The sequence below is a fragment of the Pygocentrus nattereri genome, chromosome 25 (genome assembly GCF_015220715.1).
Source record: "Pygocentrus nattereri isolate fPygNat1 chromosome 25, fPygNat1.pri, whole genome shotgun sequence".
Classification (NCBI taxonomy): domain Eukaryota; kingdom Metazoa; phylum Chordata; class Actinopteri; order Characiformes; family Serrasalmidae; genus Pygocentrus; species Pygocentrus nattereri.
In genome coordinates, this window is record NC_051235.1 from 23,360,604 (window position 1) to 23,372,874 (window position 12,271).

General features: G+C 39.8%; 1 protein-coding gene across 1 annotated transcript in view; it reads right to left on the reverse strand.

Annotated features, from left to right (window-relative positions):
* Positions 1-12,271, reverse strand: part of si:ch211-186j3.6 (neural-cadherin) — a 374,937-nt gene that overhangs the window by 228,911 nt on the left and 133,755 nt on the right. The window contains exons 2-3 of the mRNA XM_017723303.2: positions 10,854-11,051; positions 8,975-9,200 (exon numbers count right to left, since the gene is read on the reverse strand). Of these exons, the coding sequence (XP_017578792.1) occupies positions 8,975-9,200; positions 10,854-11,051 (424 nt within the window). The remainder of the gene's footprint in view (positions 1-8,974; positions 9,201-10,853; positions 11,052-12,271) is intronic.

Sequence of the window (12,271 nt, forward strand, 5' to 3'; positions counted from 1 at the left end):
AATCAAATTGATGTCTTTGCATAAAAGAAAAACTGTCTTGCCAATGACAAAAGCAGACTGAAGATAAAAATGTCACTGCAATGCTTCAATGCTTCAATTAGCAAGACGTAAGTACAGATCACAGAGTTTGACGTGTATATATATATATATATATATATATATATATATATATATATATTTGTGTGTATGTGTGTGTGTGTGTGTGTGTGTGTGTGTGGTTATAATAAAACCTTGTCTTGGCATGACAGGGACTTGTTTTTGTAAAGCATTTAGTTGCTCATTTACCAGCTGCTTATGACACTTTTATTAAGCAATTAATAAGGTGAATTAAGCAGTTTCAGGAGCAATAATTTGTGTGTTATATATTATCATTTTGTGCACAATTATTATCTAAGCAGTGGTTCTATAATTTACCGTTTGATTCATGTTAAAACCTCAATTAGAAATCAACAATTAGCTTGAATTATAAACTAATATATTCTAAATTGACATCTCTAGCTCACCTAAGAGGAAATTTATTAAAGATGTTACCATCTCTTGTGTAAACCACATTTCAATAAGTAGTCTGCATTAACTATGCTTAGTAACCAGAAGAATACTTCCTTCAGCATAATTACTGCTTAATAATATAGTAAGTAACATATGATAACAATGCATTTCATAAATAAATAATAATAAGAAGAAAAGGCTCATTCAATAAAAGCAATCTTAGTACAAGCATTATATGGTGAAATGTTAATGAGAAATATATATAAAAGTCTTAACTGTATGTATGTAAATGTAATGAGATTTTTTTTTCTCATTAAAGTGCTTTTAAAGTCCATTCATCATGAAGAGTCCACATAATCTCAAGGGCAGATGGCATTTTTAAATGGAGTAAACAAAATAATAATAAAAAAATAAATAAAATAAATAAATAAGTCAAGTAGCAGGATTTTTATATGTAAGTGGCAGTATGTAACTACTTGTAGGTAATTAGAATTGTTTAAAACTTTAACGTTTTAAACTGTAATTATAAACATAGCTTTAACCTGACTAAAACCTCAGGGCATTTTTGTCCTGAAAGTCTACAAAAACAACCACACACACACACACACACACACACACACACACACACACACACACACACACACACACGCAAACATCAATAATGTGGTAACTGAGCCCAAAAGAAACCGGATTTTTGTGGACCAGCCTTGGCTGGGGACACTCTGTCTTATTCACTGCAGGCCTGTGGGCATGACTGTAGCCCGCAATCCGCATTTCCTTCATTAGATTATTGTCTGAGCCAATCACAGAGTGTAGAGTACAGCTGGAGCTATGAGAGACAGCAGGCTGGTGATGAAGAAGCTGACGCTCCACAGCCTGATCAGCCACCAGCCACACAGCTCATCACTTGCAATTCACTGACAAGAGGAGGCAGAGTGATGGAGAAGAAATGGAGGGAAGAAATTAGGGATGCCAGGTTAGAGGGACAAAAATGAATTACACATCCATATACAGACTCCATGCAGAGTTCACTAATTTACTGCCTGATTCCTTATTGTCTGACCTACATAACCTATCATTCCCATCATGGTTTCTCTTTATAATGACACTATCTCTGGATCGCTTAACGATTTTGCCCCTTTTACGAACAGACTTCTCCCTGCCACCCGCTCATGCCTTGGTTCACTCTTGAACTAAGGGTACTGAAGGTCATTGGTTGGCGTCTTGAGTGCCTTTATAACTGGCCTTACTGTCCACTCTCTACTTTACAGTCAACACACCCACAAATATAGCGATGCCCTTAACACTGCTCGCTCCAACTACTACTCCACCATCATAAATGATGCTAAGTCTAGCCAAAAACTCTCTTTTGAACTGTTAACATAACTGATCCATCCTCCTGTATCAGCATGCCCCCATTCAGCTGAGCAATGTCAGGCTTTTCTATATTTTTTTGACAAGAAAATGTGTCAAATCTATAGCCTTTTTTCTTCTGCTTCTCATTCATTCTCCTTTACAGTTTTACCTACTTTGAACACAAAGCTAACTTGTTTCACACCTGTTGACTCCTTTTCTGTCTCTGAGCTCATCACTAAGTCTAATCCTTCTCCTCCTGTCAGCTTGACCCTGCCCCCACCCCTCTACTCAAGGCCTATTCATCTGTAATCAACACCACAATTGCTACGGTGATAAATTCATGTCTCTCTTCTGGTTCTGTTCCTACTGCCATTAAAACTGCTGCAGTTACTCCGATACTTAAGAAACCTGAATTGGACCCGACTTCTCTTTCTAATTACAGACCCATCGCACACCTTCCATTTTTAGCTAAAGTGATGGAAAGAGTGGTTGCTTCCCAACTCCAGACATTTCTGAGTGATAATGCCCTCTTTGAGCCATTTCAGTCTGGTTTCCATACTCACCACAGCACTGAGACAGCTCTTCTGCAAGTTGTTAATGATCTCCAGTCTGCTGATAGTGGGTCTCTCAATATTCTCTTTCTCCTCAAGTGCAGCATTTGATACTGTCTTTTCTTTATTGGCATCACTGACACAGCCTTACAGTGGTTCAGGTCATATCTTACAGACAGACATCAGTTTATTACATTAGGCCCACAGAAGTCCTCCTCCACACCTGTCATATGTGGTGTCCCGCAGGGCTCAGTTCTTGGACCCCTACTTTTCACCATGGGCAGATCATTTGTAGCCATGGCCTAAACTTCCATTGTTATGCTGATGATATTCAGTTATACCTCAGTACACACACACCTTCAGATACCCCTCCCAGTAAACTAATTGATTGTATTTCTCATTTAAAGCTCTGGATACATAATAACTTTCTCATGCTAGACACTGATAAAACTGAAGTCTTACTGGTTGGCCCTAAACATTTACTATCAAAGTCATCCAATTTTTCAGTTAGCATTGATGGCCTGCTCACTAAGCCTGCACCTGTTGTTAGAAATCTTGGTTTTTTACTCAACTCATCACTTAATTTTGATCTGCATTCTTCCACTTACGTAACATTGCTCATCTCCGACCATTCCTGACCGATAAAGATGCCAAAACTCTGGTTCATGCCTTCATTATGTCCCATATTGACTACTGTAACTCCCTCTTTCCTGGTCTCCCTGTAAAATCTATCCAAAAGCTACAGGACATTCCGAACTCTGCAGGAGTTCTCATCCATACTAAGCGTTCAGCTCCTATCCACTGGCTACCGGTCCCGTCCTGTATAAAGTTAAAAATTTTACTACATAATTTCAAAGCTTTGAATAACCTTGCCCCCCCCCTCCCTCTAACTCAGAGAACTGCTGACCTCTTACACTCCCTATCACTCTCTCAGGTCTTCTTGCTATAACGTACTTGCTGTTCCACGCACCAGACTTTCTACTTTGGGAGGGAGGTCCTTCAGTGCCATGGCCCCCAAACTCTGGAATTCTCTTCCTCAATCCCTCAGGGACTGCTCTTCTTTTTCCTCTTTTACATCTGCCTTAAAGACTTTTCTCTTTAAGACACATTTTTCTTCCTCCTCCACTGCATAGTTTTATGCTGCTATGTGAAACGACCTTGGGTTTGTGAAAGGTGCTATATAAATGTAACTTATTATGTAAATATTATTATTATTATTGAGAATTTTTAACAATTCTGGACAAGCAAACAAGGAGTAGCTGTTCAAATTGGAATCATTAAAAAGTCTCCTTATCTACTTACAATGATAAAAAGTGGTATGGAAGTTGGGCATTCACAATTTCTTCTTTTAATGGTGAAATAATAACTCTGGAGATGTGGCTAGGCAGATAACCACATGTGAAGGCAAACAGTAGCAACAACAGGACTTATTTGTGTTGTTTAATGTTGGTGGTTACTTCAGTGCATGTATAAGGGTTTATTGTGTTGTTGTGTCGGTGTGTGGGTTTAGTTGGGGTAACTAATATTAATCCATGGATTTTCAGTTTTAATCTTTTTTTTTACTTTTTTTTTTACAATGAATAACATATTTTGTACAAAACGCATTCATTACTGATACTGAGAAGTCACCTGACCATTAATTTGCCGCTAGCCCATTATTTTCCAGGTACAAAGTGCCTGGGGGATCTCTCCATGGTATGCCACTGCATATTAAACGGCTGATTTTGCATGGATTCTGCATTTTAAAGAGAGTTGGGGGAGATGGGGTTCAGGACTGATGGTGTAAGTCAGATAAAATGTGTGACACATGAGCAGGGAGGCAAAATGCTGGAAGAAACATAGTGTGGGCTGCTAAAGACGATGGATATTTCATCCAGCATACAAACAGTTTACTCTGATAAATGAAGTCTAAGAAGACATATTTTGAACGTAATGGTTTCCAGGTAGTTATAAATCAGCCGGCGGTGTAGGTGGTCTGTTTATCCGTCTGACAGACGGCTACAAATCAGCTTGTATGTAGCGTGGCAAAAAGTTTGCATGCATTTCCAGCATTTCTAATACAGAGAATACGCAGGGGACGGACTGCGAAACTAAAGTAGGCAAAGTACACCGAGGTAGAAAATGACTATTTGCCACTTCTGGAAAAAGGACCAGTTGAAAAAGCAAATTATGAATTCACCTAAGGAAAATTGTAGTGCTTCTCGATTTCCACTCCAGAGCTGGTAATACTCCGCTTCCCCCGCGAGAGGATGCGTGATGGGAACGACAATGCCGAATTAGCGTGTGTCATGCATGTTTAATGCTCCTCATCACACACGGTGGGTGAGCTAATGACTTCTGCATGTAATCCATCGCTCGTAGACTGCACGCTCCAGCGGGCAGGACCGAGTTCACTGCAGGGGCAAGAATGAGCATGTGACCACTGTGGCAATGCTGTATTTTTATATTTGCGACGGAGTAAACAATAGCAGTTCACCCGGCATGGGAGATTTACTATGCATGAGGTTGAGTTATGCAAGTAGATTAGCTTAGGTTAGAGTGTGTGTTGGTGTGTTTGTGTGTGGTGAAGTGTCTTTTAGGGGTATATTTCTATGTTTTCCTGTATCTTTATGTGTTCAATGCTCAAATATCTTTATCTGCAATGAAATTTCAAGCAGAAGTTGGTGGGATACAGGGAGGTGGGAAGTTGGGGTGGTAAGGAGCCTACGGTCACTTTATTAAGTACACTTCCTTGTTTCTCCACTGTCCATTTTATCACGTCCACTTATCATAGGTGCAGACTGTAGAACTACAATTACAGACTGTAGTCCATCTGTTTCTCTGCATACTTTGTTGGCTCCTTTTTATCTTGTTCTTGAGTGGGCAAGGCCCCCAAGGACCACCACAGAGCAGGTATCAGTGTTGGATCGTTCTCAGTACTGCAGTGGCATTGATGTGGTGGTGATGTGTTAGTGTGCGTTGTGCTGCTCTGTGTGGATCAGACACAGCAGTGCTGCTGGACTTTTTAAACACCTCAGTGTCACTGCTGGACTAAGAATAGTCCACCAACCAAAACTATTGGGCCAACAGCATTCTGTGGGCAGCGTCCTGTGACTACTGAACACAAACTGTGCAGCAGAACAGAAGAGCTATCATCTCTTACTTAACGTATACAAAGTGGACCAACAAGGTAAGTATACCTAATAGAGTGGACAGTGAGTGGACACAGTGTTTAAAAACTCCAGAAGCATCGCTGTGTCTGATCCACTCAAACCAGCACTACACATACAAACACATCATCACCACATCGGTGTAACTGCAGTGCTGAGAGTGATCCACCAGCATTATAATGTCTGCTCTGTGGTGGTCCTATGGGGGTCCTGACCATTGAAGAAGAGGATGAAAGGAGGCTAACAAAGTATGTAGAGAAACAGATAGGCCACAGTCTGTAACTGCAGAACTACAAAGTGCACCTGTGTGGTAAGAAAAGCTGAGAAAATGGACAATGAGTGTAGAAACAAGGAGGTGTACTCAATTAATTGTTTGATGTTTAACATCTGCAGTAGCCATTCACTGGTAAAGCTAATGGTTCCTTTGATTTGTAGGTTAGCTCTCTGCCTAATATTGTTTTAAGACTCAGCATTTTAATCAGCATAATTACTTCTCTCTCTCCATTTTGTTCAAGCATTAAATTAATGTCTCCCTAGCATGTGTAGCTTGACTATAGCCATCTCCAACCTCATATTAACAACCTGATTGGTCGACGTTCAGCTCATTTGCATAAAAGTCATATGGCAAGAGAGAGCACAGACAGCAGTGTGCACATCAGCTGTGATTGCTGGCTTGGTTATATGTGTGCAGTTGCATCTCTCTGAATAATTCAAACGAAAAAAAAAAAAAAAAAAGCATGACATCACCAGGACTGTCACATATACTCTGCTAAAATGTTGGGCACCCCCAATTTACAACACATAGAAGTGGGTTTAGTGTTCTCGTGCAGTGTGTTGACACTCTGACGAAACACCAAGCTAAACCACATCCAATGAAGACAGAGTCGTAGTAAGGTTGACCATTTACTGTCACTCTTTCTCATTGGCGTGCAGGTAAAAACTGAAAATAAACAATACAAATCTCATTCAGCAACTATGTTCTTAATTATACATTCTGCATAGTTGATAACATTTATGAAACTAAATGGTTTAACTAACTTACGAAATCAACTTTACAAATAAGCTTACTAAACTAAAGATTAATTATGAAGGTCCCTGCTTCTCACTCAAGACAAAAAATAAGCACCAACAATTCTTTAAATACGAGAAAGAAAGGTAAAAATGAAAAGATTAACGAAAGGGCTTAAGGGCATGTTGTAAAGAAGGTAAATATTCACAACTCCAGCGAGCCCAAAACTGGTTTGCAAGAGCTTGCACTTGTCTCCATTGCTTTGTGTACAGGTCCTTGTCTGTGAAGTCTCCAAGTGGAGGTGGAACTCCAGCCTTCTGCGTAAGGAGCAGTGATGGTGAGAGTATGAAGGGTTTTTCTGGGTGACTGACACAGGTAGTAGTGGACGTGCATTCATGATTGCCGTGACCTCGGCCATTAGCGTGCAAAGCACATCATGGGTTAGGTGAGTGTTCTGTTGAAGAAACATTGAATCGAGGATTCTTCTGGCAATGGCAATCATGCACTCCCAGGAGCCTCCCATATGAAAGGCATGTGGCGAGTTGAATTCCCAGCTGCATCCCCGCTCACTGTCTTTCCTGTCTGTGTAGAACTTGATGGCATCGAACTTCAAGTCTAGCTCATCTTGAATGAGGTCTGCCAATTCTACTGCCAAGACAGCCGTGCACAGCTCAAGTCTTGGGATTGTAGGTCCACACTGAGGTGCTAGCTTTGCTTTGCCCATTACAAACCCTACCTCAATTTGCCCATTTTCCTCAGCCACTTTCAAATACGCCACAGCACCAATGGCCTTAGCTGATGCATCTGAGAACACACACAATTCTGTGTACACTACTTGAGTGAGTGAGATGGCTGTGTACGTGGAACATGAAGCTGTTTTAGATCTTGAAGTGAATCTCTCCAAACTTCCCACCTGCTTAATTTGTCCTCTGGGAGAGGTGAGTCCCAGTCGGACAGCTCAGATGTAAATTCCCTGAGCAGGGCTCTTCCCTGTATCGTGACAGGTGCTAGTAGACCCAGGGAATCGAAAACAGCATGTGGGGAGACATCACATGTACTCCCTAATTCTGCTCTGGCTCACCCCAACTCCAGCTCCACTCTGGCTTCCCTATCTGGAGAGATTCCCGATTCTGACTGGCTGTACTCAGCTCTGCTCTGGCTCTGTCCTCTCATAACCACACACACCTGCAACTTATTCCACAGACTCATTAACTCACCTATATATTGTCACTGTCCAGAGAAAAACATATTTGTCTTTACAGGAGAAGGCAAAAACATTCTTTCAGTGTACATGTATGTACAAAGAATTTATTGGAAATCATTTTGGAGCATTCCTATTGATCCATTCATCATGACATTTCAACATAGTGTAAAGGACACCTGGTGTTCAAATGATGCAGAAAAATAAAGAGACAACAATGGAGATAAATGTGTCTTTTTTTTTTGGACAGTGACAATATACTCCTTTATTTGGTCTTGCTGCTTGCATTGTGCAGTGTTTTCCTGTGCTTGACCCATCTTTGTTTTTTGCCTTATGTATTTTGTACTTGCTGTGTGTTTACTCCTGCCTTGATGACTTCGAGTGTTGGGTTGACCCCACTAGAACTACGTGCACCATGCCTACTTACAATGTTGTTTTTTATATCAGCCTCTATACGTAGGCACATATTTATACTAAACCTTTCAAACTTCTATGTGAAATACCCATATTTGTGTGTCACACATAAAATAGCATAGAAATCTACAGCTTATTCAAAACAGCAAACAACCTGGTGTGAAACACACAGTTAAGTAGCTGCAACACTTCTACTTTTCTTTCATTTTTAATAAATTCAATGAACAGAGCAAACAGAATAAAAACCCATCCTGAACCTAGTCCATATGTGCATTCCAACTACAACCCCATTACCAAAAAAGTCAGTATGATGTGCAAAATGTAAATGAAAATGGAATTATGGGCCAGGAATTCTCAGGTATCAACATTTGACATGTGCTATTTTTAACTGACTGCATGTTTTAAATGATGTGGACATCACTGCACTGTTTTTATTTCCACTTTCCACAGCATCCCAGCTTTTCTTGGAAATGGTTGTAATTTTGATATCCAGGTATCTGCAAAAGTTAATGAACAGATATCTAGATAGAAAAGGAAAAAAAGGACTTTGGCCAAAATGAAAGAATGTATGAGGCTTGCTCTTTAAAGTGTCAGGTCTGGTGTTTAGATGCTAAAATTCAGTAGCATAAAAATTGCAGCAAGCAAGATATATATTGGAAAAAGATGTTTTGTTATCCAGAAAAGGCCAAGGGAATTCAGTAGCTTTCATGTTGTTTGAGTAACAGAGGCTGCCTCTTCAGATACTACTACAGTGCAGGATACTGATGTGTGGGTGAGTGTGTGTGTGTGCGCTGTCTTTACTCACGGTTGTCCCTCCGGTGTGTTTTCCGGTATGGATATTGTGTAAGAGGCGTTGGTGAACTGCGGAGCTCTGGGTCCTGCCACCACAGACACTATAGCTGGAGGGCTGCGGCTGCCCAGACGGTCAGCAGCCACAACAGTCAGCAAATACTCTCTGTCCCTCTGTAGAGGCAAGCCTGTGGTCCGCACATGACCAGTCTTCCTGTCCACGTCAAACCGCCCATCTCCTCCTAAAATGCATCACAGTGATGGTACTGTTACCATTAAATGTAGCTGTAATGTAATGTAATTGAGGTTACATTAACATCTGTACCATGAATGTTATTTAATCAGTAGAGAGCTGTGAATATTAGAGCCAGGCCTTTAGTTTAGACCATTAAAGTCAAAACTATTCTAAAAAACTATTCTACACTGTTAGTGCCCTTATGGGATTCTAATAGTATGTTATTGCTAAGCTAACAGCAATTACTGTGAACTATTTTTGAGCATTTTATATTAAACATGGACATTTAATTTCTGTAAAAGACATTTCATGTTTAAATTAAAGCTCATTGTAGACATAACATTTTATATTTTAATATGCCATGGTTGAGTAAAGAGCCCTGGTCTACTAGTGCCCATGTTTTCCATTTCAAACATCTGTCTGAAAAGTAATACTCAGCATTGGACATATCGTGAATCTCCGAAAGGGGCATTTGTCCTTACAAAATTCTGTAGGTCAAATCAGGACTGATTTATTTCAGTTCTTCACTTTCAAATTATATTGGTGGTTAAGGTCCTCTGTGCACCTCTGGAAGTCCTAACCAGTGGTAGAGCTCGCTTGGCTGTATCTACCTAAACACCACAGGAAAAAAATCTGATTGGATAAGATTCCGTTGGGCTCTTAAGAATTTAACCATTTTGATTCCAGCCAAAGTTTAACAATGAAGTAAGAGTATTATTGTTTACAGAGTTCATATACCACAAACAGAAGAATTGTATTGAATGAAAATGAACTAAAAGTTGCAGACATTGACTTTTTTATTTTGAACAAAAAACAAAAATGAGTACTGACAAACAGTGCTAAGAAAAGTTTCAGATCATTGATGATTTCAATATTTTGTTTTTACTCAAGTTTCAAGTTTCAGTTTCAAGTTTATGTATCATTTGCACAACATGTCATGACATTTACGCATTGAAGTGTTTGTGGTGAGGCTCAGGTAAAAAGTGTTTGTCGATCATATTGATTGAAGTGGTATGTGCAAAAACACAAAGAAACAGCACAATAAAACACAAAAACCTGTAGAGTTTACCTGGAGCTCTCACCGGTGTGGCCACCGAACAGTGAATGCATAACCATTTCACTCAGAAGATCAGATGAGAATTGTACATTTAAATGTTGACTCTGATCAAATCTCATTATCCTAAGGTTTACTAATAAAATTGCTAAAAATTTTCAAACAAATTGCAGCATTTATTCAGACTTAAGGCAACTTTAACACTAGAAAACAGCAAATGTGTCATCTGTGTTTGAGAGCTTTTAATTGATACTCAATGTGTGTTTTTTTTTTATCAGATCAAATTTTGAAATATTAAGTTAAAAGTTTAAGAAAATGTCATTATTTCAACATTATTAATTAATTATTTTGAGATACATCATTAATTTGATAGCCATTATTTTGAGAAATTAAGTTAAATTCAACATAGCAAGTCATTCATTTCACACGAAACATTTTGAGAAAATAAGTTATCATTTTTACAAATTAAGTTAAAATTATGAGAAAATACGTCATTATTTCAAGTTTCTAAGAACAGACTGCAACCAGAGGAGTAGGAAAAAAAAATTTCTCTCTACAACCTGTTGAGAAAGATTTTCCTTGACACAAAATTCTTATATTTCTTACCATCAGACAGGAAGTATTCCACCTCTCCATTTATACCCTCATCTCCATCTCTTGCTTGAAGTTTGTAGACGAGTGAGCCAGGAGGAGCATTAGGAGACACCACAGCCAGGTAAGGGAAGGGCACCATAGTCCATTCTGGTGCGTTATCATTGACGTCCAAGACGGTCAGCTCCACTCTCACTATGTACCAGTCTGGACCTGTAACAGAAGATTACTCATCACTAAGTGTTCAGAAGTGGTTTCTATATTTAGTTTGCTGCAGAAAATGAACATTTATTATACTTGTTATTGTGTTTCCCTGGAGAAAAAGCACTTGGACATCATGAGTGAATTCCACTGACTGGGGCTGATATGTGTGTAGTTAGAAAAACACAAACATCAGCACAGCAGGGTGGACACATACGATTTACACACATTTCCCCCTATCCCAAATCGGTCAGCCAAGGCATGTTTGGTGTCAGAAGTTGGCTTCATTAGTTTTGTACTGGAGCTACATGGCTAACGTTGCACGAATCAACAGTTTTCTGCTATTCCCTACTAATAATACCTCTTCTCTTTCCTCTCTGACTATCCATTCTATGAGCCCCAGACCCCCCCCCCCCCCACCCCAACAATCTATCAAGTTTTATTGTAGATCCTTCTCCCATTATCTACATCATAACTACTTCTAAAGCTACAACTTGTTCTTTTGATCCCCTTCCAACAAAATTAACCAAAGCCTGTCTTTCTGGCCCGGTCCCTCATCTCACAATTCTTGTCAATGACTCACTTCTCTATGGACAGGTACCTTCTGCTTTCAAGAGTGCTGCTATCACACCCATAATTTAAAAACCTGGCCTTGATCCACTAGAACTCAGTAATTACTGCCCCATTTCTAACCTCCCTTTCCTTTCCAAAGTACTTGAACGAACTGTGGCTAGCCAACTCCAGTATTACTTATCCGATAACTGACTCTTCGAAGCATTCTAGTCCAGATGTCGTCCCTCTCATAGCACAGAAACTGCCTTAATAAAGGCCACTAATGACCTCCTGGTGTCTGCAGATATCGGTGCTCTTAGCATCCTTCTGCTGCTTGACTTGAGTGCAGCCTTTGATACGGTGAGCCATTCAATCCTCATATCAAGGCTGCATGATCTGGGCATTAGGGGCACTGTCCTGGAGTGGTTTAAGTCGTATCTGACTGACAGAAAACAGTTTGTCACCCTTGGTGGTCATACTTCTCACACGCCTGTGGTTACTATATATACTATATATGTGAGGGGGTCCCTCAAGGCTCAGTCCTTGGACCTCTTTTGTTTATTGTGTACAGGCTTCCTCTTGGCCACATAATACATAGTTAAAAGCTGAACTTTCACTGTTATGCAGATGACACACAAATTTACATTAGCACTCAATCTATTAAAAATCCACCCCCACCC